Source organism: Salvelinus namaycush, chromosome 1 (genome assembly GCF_016432855.1).
Source record: "Salvelinus namaycush isolate Seneca chromosome 1, SaNama_1.0, whole genome shotgun sequence".
NCBI classification, from domain to species: Eukaryota; Metazoa; Chordata; class Actinopteri; order Salmoniformes; family Salmonidae; genus Salvelinus; species Salvelinus namaycush.
In genome coordinates this window covers 2,927,556-2,947,871 of record NC_052307.1, presented here as the reverse complement: position 1 = coordinate 2,947,871, position 20,316 = coordinate 2,927,556, and the positions used below count along the sequence as shown (strand labels likewise).

Genomic DNA, 20,316 nt, shown 5'->3' with positions numbered 1-20,316 from the left:
CTCTTAGGGTATCAACTATTAGTCAGTCTAACAGTATTCACAGCTCTTAGGGTATCAACTATTAGTGTCAGTCTAACAGTATCCACAGCTCTTACGGGGTATCAACTATTAGTGTCAGTCTAACAGGAGCATGGGTAGTATATGGGGCTTTGGTGACAAAACGGATGGCACTGTGATAGACTACATCCAGTTCGCTGAGTAGAGTGTTGGGGGCTATTTTGACATCACCAAAGTCGAGGATCGGTAGGATAGTCAGTTTTACGAGGGTATGTTTGGCAGCGTGAGTAAAGGATGCTTTGTTGCGAAATAGGAAGCCGATTCTAGATTTAATTTTGGATTGGAGATGCTTAATGTGAGTCTGGAAGGAGAGTTTCCAGTCTAACCAGACACCTACTGTAGGTATTTGTAGTTGTCCACATATTCTAAGACCTGTATGCTCTCATTGGCTGGCCCTCACTACATATCCGTCGCCAAACCCACTGGCTCCAGGTCATCTATAAGTCTTTGCTAGGTAAAGCCCCGCCTTATCTCAGCTCACTGGTCACGATAACAACACCCACCCGTAGCACGCGCTCCAGCAGGTATATCTCACTGGTCATCCCCAAAGCCAACACTTCATTGGCCGCCTTTCCTTCCAGTTCTCTGCTGCCAATGACTGGAACGAATTGCAAAAAATCTCTGAAGCTGGAGTCGTATATCTCCCTCTCTAACTTTAAGCATCAGCTTTCAGAGCAGCTTTTACCGATCACTGTACCTGTACACATCCAATCTGTAAATAGCCCATCCAACTACCTCATCCCCATATTATTACTTACCCTCTTGCTCTTTTGCACCCCAGTATCTCTACTTGCACATCATCATCTGCACATCTATCACTCCAGTGTTAATGCTAAATTGTAATTATTTCACCTCTATGGCCTATTTATTGCCTACCTCCATAATCTCCTACATTTGCACACACTGTTCATAGATTTTTCTATTTTTTTTTCTATTGTGTTGTTGACTGTACGTTTGTTTATGTGTAACTCTGTGTTGTTGTTTGTGTCACACTGCTTTGCTTTATCTTGGCCAGGTCGCAGTTGTAAATGAGAACTTGTTCTCAACTGGCCTACCTGGTTAAATAAAGGTGAAATAAAATGTAAAAACTATTACTGAAAGGCACCTTCATCCATGTTTGGTTGATCTTCATCATTCCTTGATGTAGTTACAGTTGATTTTAAAGCGATCGTTGTTTTAGAAAACGGATTACTATGTTGGCTAATGGAGGTGAGATGAACCTTGGTTCCTCCATGAATCATCTAGCTTAGAGGAGACTCCGTAGAACGAGGTAGAACATGTTGATGTGCCCCATTAGAACGCGACATGCAGGTCTTCTACAGGATCACGCTATGAGATGGGTATCACACAATGACGCACTGTGTCTTAAGTGGAATGGAAAACATTTCAATATCTTTTTTTTTGTTGTGAAAACAAATATAGACCAAATTGTTTGTTTAGTAAGAGACTGTGTATGTGGAGTTACTCATTATTTTTCTGGTACTTAGGTTGTAAATTGCCAGTGAAAAAGAAAATCATGACTGTGAATTTCTGTAGTGTATTATGACTGATATGGTAAGCAGTGGGAATTTAGTTTCCACAAACACAAAACAGAAATCAGGCTGAAGTAGTCTCACAGTGTTATTTTGTTATTGACGTAGAAGATCATACAACTCTATGATACTAGACATTACTACAGATATTACTAACCTATACCGCCTGTATATAGTCTTGTTATTGTGTTATTTTTTTATAATTTTTTTACTTAATTTGGTAAATAGTTTCTTAACTCTTCTTGAACTGCACTGTTGGTTACGAGCTTGTAAGTAAGCATTTCACAGTAAGGTCTATTACACCTGTTGTATTCGGCGCATGTGACAAATAAAGTTAGATTTTATTTGAATCATCATTCTGAGATGTTACGTATGCATTGGAATTCAGTGTTTCCCCTGCCATCACCAGACTGGGGGGCGGGGCTGCCTCTTCTGTACCTTACCCTACCATCCTCTGTTATCATCTCTCCTACCTCCCATCACCCCCCCCCCCTCCTCCCTTCTTCAATAAATTGCCAAATTCGTTGTTGGCAGCAGCCTTGACAACCTGAGTAAAGGGGAACGGATCCATGTAAGAGACTTTGCATTTGGGTCCGATGTTTTCTTCTCATTCATCACTCTAAAGTATTTGAAGGCCAGAGACCCACTGCAAGACAACACTGTGTTATATAGTAACAGTATGAAAGGACCATCTGTTTTTGGTATATATATATTTTTTTAAAGTGATGAATCTGTCATCCATTCATTAGTTTCATCCCTATCTTCATGTGTTATTATGATTCTAATCTTCCTGTCTGTTGTCCGTCCCCCCCCCCCCCCCCTCCAGATCAACATGTTTGTGGAAGGGTTCCATGATGCATTGCTGCTGTACGCTCTGGCGTTGCACGAAGCCATAAGGAACGGTCTCACCAAGAAGGACGGAGCAGAGATCACCTACCGCATGTGGAACAGAACGTTTGAAGGTAAAAAAACAAAAACCCTCTGCTCATTATTAAACCCGTGTCCCAATGGCACCCTATCCCTGACACAGTGAGATACGTGTCCCAATGGCACCCTATCCCTGACACAGTGAGATACGTGTCCTAATGTCACCCTATCCCTGACACAGTGAGATACATGGCACCCTATCCCTGACACAGTGAGATACGTGTCCCAATGGCACCCTATCCCTTACACAGTGAGATACGTGTCCTAATGGCACCCTATCCCTTACACAGTGGATACGTGTCCCAATGGCACCCTATCCTTACACAGTGAGATACGTGTCCCATGGCACCCTATCCCTTACACAGTGAGAACGTGTCCTAATGGCACCCTATCCCTTACACAGTGAGATAAGTGTCCAATGGCACCCTATCCCTTACACAGTGAGTACGTCCCAATGGCACCCTATCCCTTACACCGTGAGATACATGGACACCCTATCCTTACACAGTGAGGATCATGTCAATGGCACCTATCCTACACAGTGAGTACGTGTCCCAATGGCACCCTATCCCTTACACAGTGAGATACGTGTTCCCAATGGCACCCTATCCTACACAGTGAGATACGTGTCCAATGGCACCTATCCCTTACACAGTGAGATACGTGTCTAATGGCACTATCCCTTACATAGTGAGATACGTGTCCCAATGGCACCCTATCCCTGACACAGTGAGATCGTGTCCATTGGCACCCTATCCCTTACACAGTGAGATACATGTCCCAATGGCACCATCCTGAACAGTGAGATGTGTCCCATTGGACCCTTACCCACAGTGAGATACGTTTCCCATAAGGCACCCTATCCCTGACACAGTGAGATACGTGTCCCAATGGCACCCTATCCCTGACACAGTGAGATACGTGTCCCAATGGCACCCTATCCCTGACACAGTGAGATACGTGTCCCATTGGCACCCTATCCCTTACACAGTGAGATACATGGCACCCTATCCCTTACACAGTGAGATACGTGTCCCATTGGCACCCTATCCCTGACACAGTGAGATACATGGCACCCTATCCCTGACACAGTGAGATACGTGTCCTAATGGCACCCTATCCCTGACACAGTGAGATACGTGTCCCAATGGCACCCTATCCCTTACACAGTGAGATACGTGTCCCATTGGCACCCTATCCCTTACACAGTGAGATACGTGTCCCATTGGCACCCTATCCCTGACACAGTGAGATACATGTCACCCTATCCCTTACACAGTGAGATACATGTCCTAATGGCACCCTATCCCTTACACAGTGAGATACATGTCCCAATGTCACCCTATCCCTTACACAGTGAGATACATGTCCCATTGGCACCCTATCCCTTACACAGTGAGATACATGTCCCAATGGCACCCTATCCCTGACACAGTGAGATACGTGTCCCATTGGCACCCTATCCCTGACACAGTGAGATACGTGTCCTAATGGCACCCTATCCCTTACACAGTGAGATACGTGTCCCATTGGCACCCTATCCCTTACACAGTGAGATACGTGTCCCATTGGCACCCTATCCCTTACACAGTGAGATACGTGTCCCAATGGCACCCTATCCCTTACACAGTGAGATACGTGTCCCAATGGCACCCTATCCCTTACACAGTGAGATACGTGTCCCAATGGCACCCTATCCCTTACACAGTGAGATACGTGTCCCAATGGCACCCTATCCCTTACACAGTGAGATACATGGCACCCTATCCCTTACACAGTGAGATACGTGTTCAATGGACCATCCCTACCAGTGAGATACGTGTCCATTGGACCCTATCCCTGACACAGTGAGATACGTGTCATGGCACCCTATCCCTTACACAGTGAGATACATGTCCCAATGGCACCCTATCCTTACACAGTGAGATACGTGTCCCAATGTCACCCTATCCTTACACAGTGAGATATGTTCCCATTGGCACCCTATCCCTACACAGTGAGATACGTGTCCCAATGGCACCCTATCCCTTACACAGTGAGATACGTGTCCCAATGGCACCCTATCCCTTACACAGTGAGATACATGTCCCATTGGCACCCTATCCCTTACACAGTGGATACAATGGCACCCTATCCCCTAACACAGTGAGATCGTGTCCTATGGCACCCTATCCCTTACACAGTGAGATACGTGTCCCAATGGCACCCTATCCCTTACACAGTGAGATACGTGTCCCAATGGCACCCTATCCCTGACACAGTGAGATACGTGTCCAATGGCACCCTACCCTTACACAGTGAGATACGTGTCTAATGGCACCCATATTACACAGTGAGATACGTGTCCCATTGGCACCCTATCCCTTACACAGTGAGATACGTGTCCTAATGGCACCCTATCCTGACCAGTGAGATACGTGTCCAAGGCACCCTATCCCTTACACAGTGAGATACGTGTCCCAATGGCACCCTATCCCTGACACAGTGAGATACGTGTCCCAATGTCACCCTATCCCTTACACAGTGAGATACGTGTCCCAATGGCACCCTATCCCTGACACAGTGAGATACGTGTCCCAATGTCACCCTATCCCTTACACAGTGAGATACGTGTCCCAATGGCAACTATCCCTTACACAGTGAGACGTGTCCCAATGTCACCTACCCTTACACAGTGAGATACGTGTCCCAATGGCACCCTATCCCTTACACAGTGAGATACGTGTCCCATTGGCACCCTATCCCTTACACAGTGAGATACGTGTCCCATGGACATATCCCTGACACAGTGAGATACGGGTCCCATTGGCACCCTATCCTTACACAGTGAGATACGTGTCCAATGTCACCCTATCCTTACACAGTGAGATACTCATGCCCTATCCTGACAGGAGATACATGGCACCTATCCCTTACACCTGAGATACGTGTTCCAATGGCACCCTATCCCTTACACGTGGATATGGCACCCTATCCCTACAGTGAGATACATGTACATGGCACCCTATCCCTTCACAGTGAGACGTGTCCATTGGCACCTATCCCTTACACAGTGAGATACGTGTCCCATGGCACCCTATCCTTACACAGTGAGATACGCGTGTCCTAATGGCACCCTATCCCTGACACAGTGAGATACGTGTCCCATTGGCACCCTATCCCTTACACAGTGAGATACGTGTCCCATTGGCACCCTATCCCTTACACAGTGAGATACGTGTCCCATTGGCACCCTATCCCTGACACAGTGAGATACGGTCCCAATGGCACCCATCCCTTACACAGGAGATACGTGTCCCATTGGCCCCCATCCCTTACACAGTGAGATAGTGTCCTAATGGACCCTATCCCTTACACAGTGAGATACATGTCCTAATGGCACCCATACCCTTACACAGTGAGATACGTGTCCCAATGGCACCCTATCCCTTACACAGTGAGATACGTGTCCCAATGGCACCCTATCCCTGACACAGTGAGATACGTGTCCCAATGGCACCCTATCCCTTACACAGTGAGATACGTGTCCCAATGGCACCCTATCCCTTACACAGTGAGATACATGGCACCCTATCCCTTACACAGTGAGATACGTGTCCTAATGGCACCCTATCCCTTACACAGTGAGATACGTGTCCCAATGGCACCCTATCCCTTACACAGTGAGATACGTGTCCCATTGGCACCCTATCCCTTACACAGTGAGATACGTGTCTAATGGCACCCTATCCTTACACAGTGAGATACGTGTCCCAATGGCACCCTATCCCTTACACAGTGAGATACGTGTCCCAATGGCACCCTATCCCTTACACAGTGAGATACGTGTCCCATTGGCACCCTATCCCTGACACAGTGAGATACGTGTCCCAATGGCACCCTATCCCTTACACAGTGAGATACGTGTCCCAATGGCACCCTATCCCTTACACAGTGAGATACATGGCACCCTATCCCTGACACAGTGAGATACATGGCACCCTATCCCTGACACAGTGAGATACGTGTCCTAATGGCAACCTATCCCTGACACAGTGAGATACGTGTCCCAATGGCACCCTATCCCTTACACAGTGAGATACGTGTCCCATTGGCACCCTATCCCTTACACAGTGGATACGTGTCCCATTGGCACCCATACCTTACACAGTGGATACGGTCCTAATGGCACCTATCCTGACACAGTGAGATACGTGTCCCATTGGCACCCTATCCCTTACACAGTGAGACGTGTCCCCTTGGCACCCTATCCCTTACACAGTGAGATAGTTGCCCATTGGCACCCTATCCCTTACACAGTGAGATACGTCCTAATGGCACCCTATCCCTTACACAGTGAGATACATGGCACCCTATCCCTTACACAGTGAGATACGTGTCCCATTGGCACCCTATCCCTTACACAGTGAGATACATGTCCTAATGGCACCCTATCCCTTACACAGTGAGATACATGTCACCCTATCCCTTACACAGTGAGATACGTGTCCTAATGGCACCCTATCCCTTACACAGTGAGATACATGGCACCCTATCCCTTACACAGTGAGATACGTGTCCCATTGGCACCCTATCCCTTACACAGTGAGATACGTGTCCCATTGGCACCCTATCCCTTACACAGTGAGATACGTGTCCCAATGGCACCCTATCCCTTACACAGTGAGATACGTGTCCCATTGCACCCTATCCCTTACACAGTGGAACAGTGTCCCAATGGCACCCTATCCCTACACAGTGAGAACGTCCCATGGCACCTATCCTGAACAGAGATACGTGTCCCAATGTTAAGCAGAAAGTCATTTCCCCTGACCTGTTAAGCAGAAAGTCATTTCCCCTGACCTGTTAAGCAGAAAGTCATTTCCCCTGACCTGTTAAGCAGAAAGTCATTTCCCCTGACCTGTTAAGCAGAAAGTCATTTCCCCTGACCTGTTAAGCAGAAAGTCATTTCCCCTGACCTGTTAACAAGTATTTCCCTGACCTGTTAGCAGAAGTCATTCCCCTGACTGTTAACCAGAAAGTCATTTCCCCTGACCTGTTAAGCAGAAAGTCATTTCCCCTGACCTGTTAAGCAGAAAGTCATTTCCCCTGACCTGTTAAGCAGAAAGTCATTTCCCCTGACCTGTTAAGCAGAAAGTCATTTCCCCTGACCTGTTAAGCAGAAAACTATGTTGAAATCCCCCAGAATTCCTTTGCAGAATGTGTGTAGGACCACAGCACCACAATATCTCCTCAAGATAACAGAATATGAAAGCTAAACTACAATTAATGTGTTGTCTAATAGGATGGGGGATGAGTCAGAGGTCAACACTGAGTACAGAACTCTTTCATCTGCAATAATTAGAGTCCAGTCACAGAGCACATGTCCAACTGGACAAACTGGTTAAAAGGCCAAGCCAGCTCTTAAATAACAATGTTTTGATCAGTAGGAATTGTCAAGAACAGGGTCATATTTTCTTGTTAAAAGAAATAATATTTTTTAAATGCCAAAAATTTTGGGAACACAGGCGGAGGGATAAAATTACAATTCTAGGAGGGCCTGCCAACACAAACGGCGGGAGGAGAGATGGGATTTCCTGTTATATTGGCCGGTGATGAAATTTCTCCACTCCACTCTCTGTTTTCCTTGGAATGTTGGGCTCTTGTAGCTAATTAATTCTGCCATTCTTTGCATGCCGCTGGTCCTCTGGTTGCTGGGCAGGCATCGCAGGCCAGGTGTCTATGGACTTCAACGGGGACAGATACGGAGACTTCTCTGTGATGAGCATGACCAACACAGAGGCAGGCACCTATGAGGTAAGAACAGGGCCTCAACCTAATCCTGACCCTTCTGCATGGCTCTTGATCAGGCCCGTCATTAATAGAGCGTCCCAGAGAAGGAGTGGTGATCTAGGATCAGGTCATAAAGAGTCTCAGAGAAGGAGTGCTGATCTAGGATCAGGTCATAAAGCATCTCAGTAGGAGTGGTGATCTAGGATCAGGTCATAAAGAGTCTCAGAGAAGGAGTGCTGATCTGGGATCAGGTCATAAAGAGTCTCAGTAGGAGTGGTGATCTGGGATCAGGTCATGAAGAGTCTCAGTAGGAGTGGTGATCTGGGATCAGGTCATGAAGAGTCTCAGTAGGAGTGGTGATCTGGGATCAGGTCATGAAGAGTCTCAGTAGGAGTGTGTGATCTGGGATCAGGTCATAAAGCGTCTCAGTAGGAGTGGTGATCTGGGATCAGGTCATAAAGAGTCTCAGAGAAGGAGTGTTGATCTGGGATCAGATCATAAAGAGTCTCAGTAGTAGTGTTGATCTAGATCAGGTCATGAAGAGTGTCAGGAGGAGTGTGATCTAGGATCAGGTCATAAAGAGTCTCAGAGAAGGGTGGTGATCTGGGACAGGTCATAAAGAGTATCCCAGTAGGAGTGGTGATCTGGGATCAGGTCATACAGAGTCTCAGTAGGAGTGGTGATCTAGGATCAGGTCATGAAGAGTCTCAGTAGGAGTGTTGATCTAGGATCAGGTCAAATAGAGTCTCAGAGTAGGAGTGTGATCTGGGATCAGGTCATAAAGAGCTCTCAGTAGGAGTGCTGATCTGGGATAGGTCATAAAGAGTCCAGTAGGAGTGTTGATCTAGGATCAGGTCATAACGGTCTCTCAGTAGGAGTGGTGACTAGGATCAGGTCATAAAGAGTCTCTCGAGAGGGTGCTGATCTGGGATCAGGGCATGAAGAGTCTCTAGTAGGAGTGCTGACCTCGGATCAGGTCATAAAGAGTGCTCAGAGAAGGAGTGTTGATCGGGATCAGATCATAAAGAGTCTCAATAGTGAGTGTTGATCTAGGATCAGGTCATGAAGAGTCTCAGTAGGAGTGGTGATCGGGATCAGGCATGAAGGTAGCAGTAGGAGTGGTGATCTGGGATCAGGTCATGAAGAGTCTCAGTAGGAGTGGTGATCTGGGATCAGGTCATGAAGAGTCAGAGAAGAGTGCTGATCTGGGATCAGGTCATGAGAGTCTCTCAGTAGGAGTGCTGATCTGGGATCAGGTCATAAAGAGTCTCAGAGAAGGAGTGTTGATTGGGATCAGATCATAAAGAGTCCAGTAGTAGTGTTGATTAGGATCAGGTCATGAAGAGTTCAGTAGGAGTGGTGATCTGGGATCAGGTCATGAAGAGTCTCAGTAGAGTGGTGATCTGGGATCAGGTCATGAAGAGTCTCAGTAGGAGTGGTGATCTGGGATCAGGTCATGAAGAGTCTCAGAGAAGGAGTGCTGATCTGGGATCAGGTCATAAAGAGTCTCAGAGAAGGAGTGCTGATCTGGATCAGGTCATAAAGAGTCTAGAGAAGGAGTGTTGATCTGGGATCAGATCATAAAGAGTCTCAGTAGTAGTGTGACTAGGATCAGGGATGAAGAGTCTCAGTAGGAGTGGTGATCTGGGATCAGGTCATGAAGAGTCTCAGTAGGAGTGGTGATCTGGGATCAGGTCATGAAGGTCTCAGTAGGAGTGATGATCTGGGATCAGGTCATGAAGAGTCTCAGTAGGAGTGGTGATCTAGGATCAGGTCATAAGGCGTCTCATTAGGAGGCTGATCTGGGATCAGGTCATAAAGAGTCTCAGAGGAAGGGTGGTGATCTGGGATCAGGTCAAAAGAGTATCCCAGTAGGAGTGGTGATCTGGGATCAGGTCATGAATAGTCTCAGTGGAGTGTTGATCTAGTTTCAGGTCATACAGAGTCTCAGTAGGAGTGTGATTGGGATCAGGTCATGAAGTCTCCCAGTAGGAGTGGTGATCTAGGATCAGTCATCAGAGTCTCATTAGGAGTGGTGATCTGGGATCAGGTCATGAAGAGTCTCCCAGTAGGAGTGGTGATCTAGGATCAGGTCATGAAGAGTCTCAGTAGGAGTGGTGATCTGGGATCAGGTCATAAAGCGTCTCAGTAGGAGTGGTGATCTGGGATCAGGTCATAAAGAGTCTCAGAGAAGGAGTGCTGATCTGGGATCAGGTCATAAAGAGTCTCCCAGTAGGAGTGCTGATCTGGGATCAGGTCATAAAGAGTCTCAGAGAAGGAGTGCTGATCTGGGATCAGGTCATAAAGAGTCTCAGAGAAGGAGTGCTGATCTGGGATCAGGTCATAAAGAGTCTCAGAGTAGGAGTGTTGATCTAGGATCAGGTCATAAAGAGTCTCAGAGTAGGAGTGGTGATCTAGGATCAGGTCATGAAGAGTCTCAGTAGGAGTGGTGATCTAGGATCAGGTCATGAAGAGTCTCAGTAGGAGTGTTGATCTAGGATCAGGTCATGAAGAGTCTCTCAGTAGTAGTGTTGATCTAGGATCAGGTCATGAAGAGTCTCAGAGAAGGAGTGTTGATCTGGGATCAGATCATAAAGGTCTCAGTAGTAGTGTTGATCTAGGATCAGGTCATGAAGAGTCTCAGTAGGAGTGGTGATCTGGGATCAGGTCATGAAGAGTCTCAGTAGGAGTGGTGATCTGGGATCAGGTCATGAAGAGTCTCCGTAGGAGTGGTGATCTGGGATCAGGTATGAAGAGTCTCAGTAGGAGTGGTGATCTGGGATCAGGTCATGAGAGTCCAGTAGGAGTGGTGATCTGGGATAGGTCATAAAGCGTCTCAGTAGGAGTGGTGATCTGGGATCAGGTCATAAAGAGTCTCAGAGAAGGAGTGTTGATCTGGGATCAGAGTCATAAAGAGTCTCAGTAGTAGTGTTGATCTAGGATCAGGTCATGAAGAGTTCAGTAGGAGTGTTGATCTAGGATCAGGTATAAAGAGTCTCAGAGAAGGAGTGGTGATCTGGGATCAGGTCATAAAGAGTATCCCAGTAGGAGTGGTGATCTGGGATCAGGTCATAGAGTCTCAGTGAGTGGTGATCTAGGATCAGGTCATGAAGAGTCTCAGTAGGAGTGTTGATCTAGGACAGGTCATGAAGAGTTCAGTAGTTGTTGATCTAGGATCAGGTCATAAGAGTCTCAGGAGGAGTGTTGATCTGGGATCAGTATAAAGAGTCTCAGTAGTAGTGTTGATCTAGGATCAGGTCATGAAAGGTCTCAGTGGAGTGGTGATCTGGGCAGGTCATGAGAGTCTCAGTAGGAGTGGTGATCTGGGATCAGGTCATGAAAGAGTCTCAGTAGGAGTGGTGATCTGGGATCAGGTCAGAAGAGTCTCGAGGAGGGGTGATCTGGGATCAGGTCATGAAGAGTCTCAGTAGGAGTGGTGATCTGGGATCAGGTCATGAAGAGTCTCAGTAGGAGTGGTGATCTGGGATCAGGTCATAAAGAGTCTCTCAGTAGGAGTGCTGATCTGGGATCAGGTCATGAAGAGTCTCAGTAGGAGTGTTGATCTAGGATCAGGTCATAACGAGTCTCTCAGTAGGAGTGGTGATCTAGGATCAGGTCATAAAGAGTCTCTCAGTAGGAGTGCTGATCTGGGATCGGGCATGAAGAGTCTTCAGTAGGAGTGCTGATCTGGGATCAGGTCATAAAGAGTCTCAGGAGGAGTGTGATCTGGATCAGATAATAAGAGTCTCAATAGTAGGTTGATCTAGGATCAGGTCATGAGAGTAGCTAGGATGGTGATCTGGATCAGGTCATGAAGAGTCTCAGTAGGAGTGGTGATCTGGGATCAGGTCATGAAGAGTCTCAGTAGGATGGTGATCTGGGATCAGGTCATGAAGAGTCTAGAGAAGGGTGTGATTGGGATCAGGTCATGAAGAGTCTTCAGTAGGAGTGCTGATCTGGGTCAGGTCATAAGAGTCTCAGAGAAGGAGTGTTGATCTGGGATCAGATCATAAAGAGTCTCAGTAGTAGTGTTGATCTAGGATCAGGTCATGAAGAGTCTCAGTAGGATGGTGATCTGGGATAGGTCATGAAGAGTCTCAGTAGGAGTGGTATCTGGGATCAGGTCATGAAGAGTCTCAGTAGGAGTGATGATCTGGGATCAGGTCATGAAGAGTCTCAGTAGGAGTGGTGATCTAGGATCAGGTCATAAAGCGTCTCATTAGGAGTGGTGATCTGGGATCAGGTCATGAAGAGTCTCCCAGTAGGAGTGGTATCTAGGATCAGGTCATGAAAGAGTCTCAGTAGGAGTGGTGATCTGGGATCAGGTCATAAAGCGTCTCAGTAGGAGTGGTGATCTGGGATCAGGTCATAAAGAGTCTCAGAGAAGGAGTGCTGATCTGGGATCAGGTCATAAAGAGTCTCCCAGTAGGAGTGCTGATCTGGGATCAGGTCATAAAGAGTCTCAGAGAAGGAGTGCTGATCTGGGATCAGGTCATAAAGAGTCTCCCAGTAGGAGTGCTGATCTGGGATCAGGTCATAAAGAGTCTCAGAGAAGGAGTGTGATCTGGGATCCGGTCATAAAGAGTCTCAGGAGGAGTGTGATCTGGATCAGGTCATGTAAGAGTCCAGAGTAGGTGTTGATCTAGGATCAGGTCATAAAGAGTCTCAGAAGGAGTGGTGATCTAGGATCAGGTCTATAAGAGTCTCAGTAGGAGTGGTGATCTAGGATCAGGTCATGAAGAGTCTCAGTAGGAGTGTTGATCTAGGATCAGGTCATGAAGAGTCTCTCAGTAGTAGTGTTGATCTAGGATCAGGTCATGAAGAGTCTCAGAGAGGAGTGTTGATCTGGGATCAGATCATAAAGAGTCTCAGTAGTAGTGTGATCTAGGATCAGGTCATGAAGAGTCTCAGTAGGAGTGGTGATCTGGGATCAGGTCATGAAGAGTCTCAGTAGGAGTGGTGATCTGGGATCAGGTCAAGAGTCTCCGTAGGAGTGGTGATCTGGGATCAGGTCATGAGAGTTCAGTAGGAGTGGTGATCTGGGATCAGGCATGAAGAGTCTCAGTAGAGAGAGTGGTGACTGGGACAGGTCATAAAGCGTCTCAGTAGGAGTGGTGATCTGGGATCAGGTCATAAAGAGTCTCAAGAAGGAGTGTTGATCTGGGATCAGATCATAAAGAGTCTCAGTAGGTAGTGTGATCTAGGATCAGGTCATGAGAGTCTCAGTAGGAGTGTGATCTGGGATAGGTCATAAAGGTCTCAGAGAGAGGAGTGGTGATCTGGGATCAGGTCAGCATAAAGAGTATCCCAGTAGGAGTGGTGATCTGGGATCAGGTCATACAGAGTCTCAGTAGGAGTGGTGATCTAGGATCAGGTCATGAAGAGTCTCAGTAGGAGTGTTGATCTAGGATCAGGTCATGAGAGCTCTCGGTAGAGTGTTGATCTAGGGATCAGGTCATAAGAGTCTCAGAGAAGGAGTGTTGATCTGGGATCAGATCATAAAGAGTCTCAGTAGTAGTGTTGATCTAGGATCAGGTCATGAAGAGTCTCAGTAGGAGTGGTGATTGGGATCAGGTCATAGAAGAGTCTCAGTAGGAGTGGTGATCTGGGATCAGGTCATGAAGAGTCTCAGTAGGAGTGGTGATCTGGGATCAGGTCATGAAGAGTCTCCGTAGGAGTGGTGATCTGGGATCAGGTCATGAGAGTCTCTAGTGGAGTGGGTGATCTGGGTCAGGTCATGAAGAGTCTCAGTAGGAGTGGTGATCTGGGATCAGGTCATAAAGAGTCTCTCAGTAGGATGCTGATCGGGATCAGGTCATGAAGAGTCTCAGTAGGAGTGTTGATCTAGGATCAGGTCAGAAGAGTTCTCAGTAGGAGTGGTGATCTGGATCAGGTCATAAGAGTCTTCAGTAGGAGTGCTGATCTGGGATCAGGGCATGAAGAGTCTCTCAGTAGGAGTGCTGATCTGGGATCAGGTCATAAAGAGTCTCAGAGAAGGAGTGTTGATCTGGGATCAGATCATAAAGAGTCTCAATAGTAGTGTTGAGTCTAGGATCGGTCATGAAGAGTCTCAGTAGGAGTGTGATCTGGATCAGGTCATGAAGAGTCTCAGTAGGAGGGTGATCTGGGATCAGGTCATGAAGAGTCTCAGTAGGAGTGGTGATCTGGGATCAGGTCATGAAGAGTCTCAGAAGGAGGGCTGATCGGGATCAGGTCATGAAGAGTCTCCAGTAGGAGTGTGATCTGGGATCGGTCATAAAGAGTCTCAGAGAAGGATGTTGATCTGGGATCAGATCATAAAGAGTCTCAGTAGTAGTGTGATCTAGGATCAGGTCATGAAGAGTCTCAGTAGGAGTGGTGATCTGGGATCAGGTCATGAAGAGTCTGTCAGTAGGGTGGTATCTGGGATCAGGTCATGAAGAGTCTCAGTAGGAGTGATGATCTGGGATCAGGTCATGAAGAGTCTCAGTAGGAGTGGTGATCTAGGATCAGGTCATAAAGCGTCTCATTAGGAGTGGTGATCTGGGATCAGGTCATGAAGAGTCTCCCAGTAGGAGTGGTGATCTAGGATCAGGTCATGAAGAGTCTCAGTAGGAGTGGTGATCTGGGATCAGGTCATAAAGCGTCTCAGTAGGAGTGGTGATCTGGGATCAGGTCATAAGAGTCTAGATAGGAGTGTGATCTGGGATCAGGTCATAAGAGTCTCCAGTAGGAGTGGTGATCTGGGATCAGGTCATGAAAGAGTCTCAGAGAAGGAGTGTGATCTGGGATCAGGTATAAAGAGTCTCAGAGAGGGTGTGATCTGGGATCAGGTCATGAAGAGGTCTCAGAGTAGGAGTGTGATCTAGGATCAGGTCATAAAGAGTCCTCAGAGTGGGTGGTGATCAGATCAGGTCATGAAGGCTCAGTAGGAGTGGTGATCTGGATCAGGTCATGAAGAGTCTCAGTGGAGTGTGATCTAGGATCAGGTCATGAAGAAGTCTCTCAGTAGTGGTTGATTTGAGGTCAGGTCATGAAGAGTCTCAGAGAAGGAGTGTTGATCTGGGATCTAGATCATAAAGAGTCTTCAGTAGTAGGTTGATCTGGGATCAGGTCATGAAGAGTCTCAGTAGGAGTGGTGATCTGGGATCAGGTCATGAAGAGTCTCAGTAGGAGTGGTGATCTGGGATCAGGTCATGAAGAGTCTCAGTAGGAGTGGTGATCTGGGATCAGGTCATGAAGAGTCTCCGTAGGAGTGGTGATCTGGGATCAGGTCATGAAGAGTCTCAGTAGGAGTGGTGATCTGGGATCAGGTCATAAAGCGTCTCAGTAGGAGTGGTGATCTGGGATCAGGTCATAAAGAGTCTCAGAGAAGGAGTGTTGATCTGGGATCAGATCATAAAGAGTCTCAGTAGTAGTGTTGATCTAGGATCAGGTCATGAAGAGTCTCAGTAGGAGTGTTGATCTAGGATCAGGTCATAAAGAGTCTCAGAGAAGGAGTGGTGATCTGGGATCAGGTCATAAAGAGTATCCCAGTAGGAGTGGTGATCTGGGATCAGGTCATACAGAGTCTCAGTAGGAGTGGTGATCTAGGATCAGGTCATGAAGAGTCTCAGTAGGAGTGTTGATCTAGGATCAGGTCATATAGAGTCTCAGAGTAGGAGTGGTGATCTGGGATCAGGTCATAAAGAGTCTCTCAGTAGGAGTGCTGATCTGGGATCAGGTCATGAAGAGTCTCAGTAGGAGTGTTGATCTAGGATCAGGTCATAACGAGTCTCTCAGTAGGAGTGGTGATCTAGGATCAGGTCATAAAGAGTCTCTCAGTAGGAGTGCTGATCTGGGATCAGGGCATGAAGAGTCTCTCAGTAGGAGTGCTGATCTGGGATCAGGTCATAAAGAGTCTCAGAGAAGGAGTGTTGATCTGGGATCAGATCATAAAGAGTCTCAATAGTAGTGTTGATCTAGGATCAGGTCATGAAGAGTCTCAGTAGGAGTGGTGATCTGGGATCAGGTCATGAAGAGTCTCAGTAGGAGTGGTGATCTGGGATCAGGTCATGAAGAGTCTCAGTAGGAGTGGTGATCTGGGATCAGGTCATGAAGAGTCTCAGAGAAGGAGTGCTGATCTGGGATCAGGTCATGAAGAGTCTCTCAGTAGGAGTGCTGATCTGGGATCAGGTCATAAAGAGTCTCAGAGAAGGAGTGTTGATCTGGGATCAGATCATAAAGAGTCTCAGTAGTAGTGTTGATCTAGGATCAGGTCATGAAGAGTCTCAGTAGGAGTGGTGATCTGGGATCAGGTCATGAAGAGTCTCAGTAGGAGTGGTGATCTGGGATCAGGTCATGAAGAGTCTCAGTAGGAGTGGTGATCTGGGATCAGGTCATGAAGAGTCTCAGAGAAGGAGTGCTGATCTGGGATCAGGTCATAAAGAGTCTCAGAGAAGGAGTGCTGATCTGGGATCAGGTCATAAAGAGTCTCAGAGAAGGAGTGTTGATCTGGGATCAGATCATAAAGAGTCTCAGTAGTAGTGTTGATCTAGGATCAGGTCATGAAGAGTCTCAGTAGGAGTGGTGATCTGGGATCAGGTCATGAAGAGTCTCAGTAGGAGTGGTGATCTGGGATCAGGTCATGAAGAGTCTCAGTAGGAGTGATGATCTGGGATCAGGTCATGAAGAATCTCAGTAGGAGTGGTGATCTAGGATCAGGTCATAAAGCGTCTCATTAGGAGTGCTGATCTGGGATCAGGTCATAAAGAGTCTCAGAGAAGGAGTGGTGATCTGGGATCAGGTCATAAAGAGTATCCCAGTAGGAGTGGTGATCTGGGATCAGGTCATGAATAGTCTCAGTAGGAGTGTTGATCTAGGATCAGGTCATACAGAGTCTCAGTAGGAGTGGTGATCTGGGATCAGGTCATGAAGAGTCTCCCAGTAGGAGTGGTGATCTAGGATCAGGTCATACAGAGTCTCAGTAGGAGTGGTGATCTGGGATCAGGTCATGAAGAGTCTCCCAGTAGGAGTGGTGATCTAGGATCAGGTCATGAAGAGTCTCAGTAGGAGTGGTGATCTGGGATCAGGTCATAACGCGTCTCAGTAGGAGTGGTGATCTGGGATCAGGTCATAAAGAGTCTCAGAGAAGGAGTGCTGATCTGGAATCAGGTCATAAAGAGTCTCCCAGTAGGAGTGTTGATCTAGGATCAGGTCATGAAGAGTCTCTCAGTAGTAGTGTTGATCTAGGATCAGGTCATGAAGAGTCTCAGAGAAGGAGTGTTGATCTGGGATCAGATCATAAAGAGTCTCAGTAGTAGTGTTGATCTAGGATCAGGTCATGAAGAGTCTCAGTAGGAGTGGTGATCTGGGATCAGGTCATGAAGAGTCTCAGTAGGAGTGGTGATCTGGGATCAGGTCATGAAGAGTCTCAGTAGGAGTGGTGATCTGGGATCAGGTCATGAAGAGTCTCCGTAGGAGTGGTGATCTGGGATCAGGTCATGAAGAGTCTCAGTAGGAGTGGTGATCTGGGATCAGGTCATGAAGAGTCTCAGTAGGAGTGGTGATCTGGGATCAGGTCATAAAGCGTCTCAGTAGGAGTGGTGATCTGGGATCAGGTCATAAAGAGTCTCAGAGAAGGAGTGTTGATCTGGGATCAGATCATAAAGAGTCTCAGTAGTAGTGTTGATCTAGGATCAGGTCATGAAGAGTCTCAGTAGGAGTGTTGATCTAGGATCAGGTCATAAAGAGTCTCAGAGAAGGAGTGGTGATCTGGGATCAGGTCATAAAGAGTCTCAGTAGGAGTGGTGATCTGGGATCAGGTCATAAAGAGTATCCCAGTAGGAGTGGTGATCTGGGATCAGGTCATACAGAGTCTCAGTAGGAGTGGTGATCTAGGATCAGGTCATGAAGAGTCTCAGTAGGAGTGTTGATCTAGGATCAGGTCATATAGAGTCTCAGAGTAGGAGTGGTGATCTGGGATCAGGTCATAAAGAGTCTCTCAGTAGGAGTGCTGATCTGGGATCAGGTCATGAAGAGTCTCAGTAGGAGTGTTGATCTAGGATCAGGTCATAACGAGTCTCTCAGTAGGAGTGGTGATCTAGGATCAGGTCATAAAGAGTCTCTCAGTAGGAGTGCTGATCTGGGATCAGGTCATAAAGAGTCTCTCAGTAGGAGTGCTGATCTGGGATCAGGTCATAAAGAGTCTCTCAGTAGGAGTGCTGATCTGGGATCAGGTCATGAAGAGTCTCTCAGTAGGAGTGCTGATCTGGGATCAGGTCATGAAGAGTCTCTCAGTAGGAGTGCTGATCTGGGATCAGGTCATGAAGAGTCTCTCAGTAGGAGTGCTGATCTGGGATCAGGTCATAAAGAGTCTCAGAGAAGGAGTGTTGATCTAGGATCAGGTCATGAAGAGTCTCAGTAGGAGTGGTGATCTGGGATCAGGTCATGAAGAGTCTCAGTAGGAGTGGTGATCTGGGATCAGGTCATGAAGAGTCTCTCAGTAGGAGTGCTGATCTGGGATCAGGTCATAAAGAGTCTCAGAGAAGGAGTGTTGATCTGGGATCAGATCATAAAGAGTCTCAGTAGTAGTGTTGATCTAGGATCAGGTCATGAAGAGTCTCTCAGTAGGAGTGGTGATCTGGGATCAGGTCATGAAGAGTCTCAGTAGGAGTGGTGATCTGGGATCAGGTCATGAAGAGTCTCAGTAGGAGTGGTGATCTGGGATCAGGTCATGAAGAGTCTCAGAGAAGGACTGTTGATCTGGGATCAGATCATAAAGAGTCTCAGTAGTAGTGTTGATCTAGGATCAGGTCATGAAGAGTCTCAGTAGGAGTGGTGATCTGGGATCAGGTCATGAAGAGTCTCAGTAGGAGTGGTGATCTGGGATCAGGTCATGAAGAGTCTCAGTAGGAGTGATGATCTGGGATCAGGTCATGAAGAGTCTCAGTAGGAGTGGTGATCTGGGATCAGGTCATAAAGCGTCTCAGTAGGAGTGGTGATCTAGGATCAGGTCATACAGAGTCTCAGTAGGAGTGGTGATCTGGGATCAGGTCATGAAGAGTCTCCCAGTAGGAGTGGTGATCTAGGATCAGGTCATGAAGAGTCTCAGTAGGAGTGATGATCTGGGATCAGGTCATAAAGAGTCTCTCAGTAGGAGTGGTGATCTGGGATCAGGTCATAAAGCGTCTCAGTAGGAGTGGTGATCTGGGATCAGGTCATGAAGCGTCTCAGTAGGAGTGGTGATCTGGGATCAGGTCATGAAGCGTCTCAGTAGGAGTGGTGATCTGGGATCAGGTCATGAAGAGTCTCAGTAGGAGTGGTGATCTAGGATCAGGTCATACAGAGTCTCAGTAGGAGTGGTGATCTGGGATCAGGTCATGAAGAGTCTCAGTAGGAGTGATGATCTAGGATCAGGTCATACAGAGTCTCAGTAGGAGTGGTGATCTGGGATCAGGTCATGAAGAGTCTCAGTAGGAGTGGTGATCTGGGATCAGGTCATGAAGAGTCTCAGTAGGAGTGTTGATCTAGGATCATGTCCCACCTGTCTATGTGATTGTATTAATAATCATCTAAAAGGCAAACCGACCCTATACCTATGATGTAAGAAGGGATAACTTCAAACTAATCCTGTAACCTCCTGCATCCCCAGTTATCAGAACAGATAACTTCAAACTAATCCTGTAACCTTCTGCATCTCCAGTGATCAGAACAGATAACTTCAAACGAATCCTGTAACCTCCTGCATCTCCAGTGATCAGAAGGTTCAACCTAATCCTGTAACCTCCTGCATCCCCAGTGATCAGAAGGTTCAACCTAATCCTGTAACCTCCTGCATCCCCAGTGATCAGAAGGTTCAACCTAATCCTGTAACCTCCTGCATCCCCAGTGATCAGAAGGTTCAAACTAATCCTGTAACCTCCTGCATCCCCAGTGATCAGAGGGTTCAACCTAATCCTGTAACCTCCTGCATCTCCAGTGATCAGAAGGCTCAAACTAATCCTGTAACCTCCTGCATCTCCAATGATCAGAAGGTTCAACCTAATCCTGTAACCTCCTGCATCTCCAG

At 47.2% G+C, this 20,316-nt stretch overlaps 1 protein-coding gene across 1 annotated transcript in view; it reads left to right on the top strand.

The window, feature by feature from the left end:
* The window catches only part of LOC120053570 (atrial natriuretic peptide receptor 3-like), an 83,310-nt gene that overhangs the window by 56,877 nt on the left and 6,117 nt on the right, over positions 1–20,316 (top strand). The window contains exons 4-5 of the mRNA XM_039000703.1: positions 2,416–2,551; positions 8,218–8,312. Of these exons, the coding sequence (XP_038856631.1) occupies positions 2,416–2,551; positions 8,218–8,312 (231 nt within the window). The remainder of the gene's footprint in view (positions 1–2,415; positions 2,552–8,217; positions 8,313–20,316) is intronic.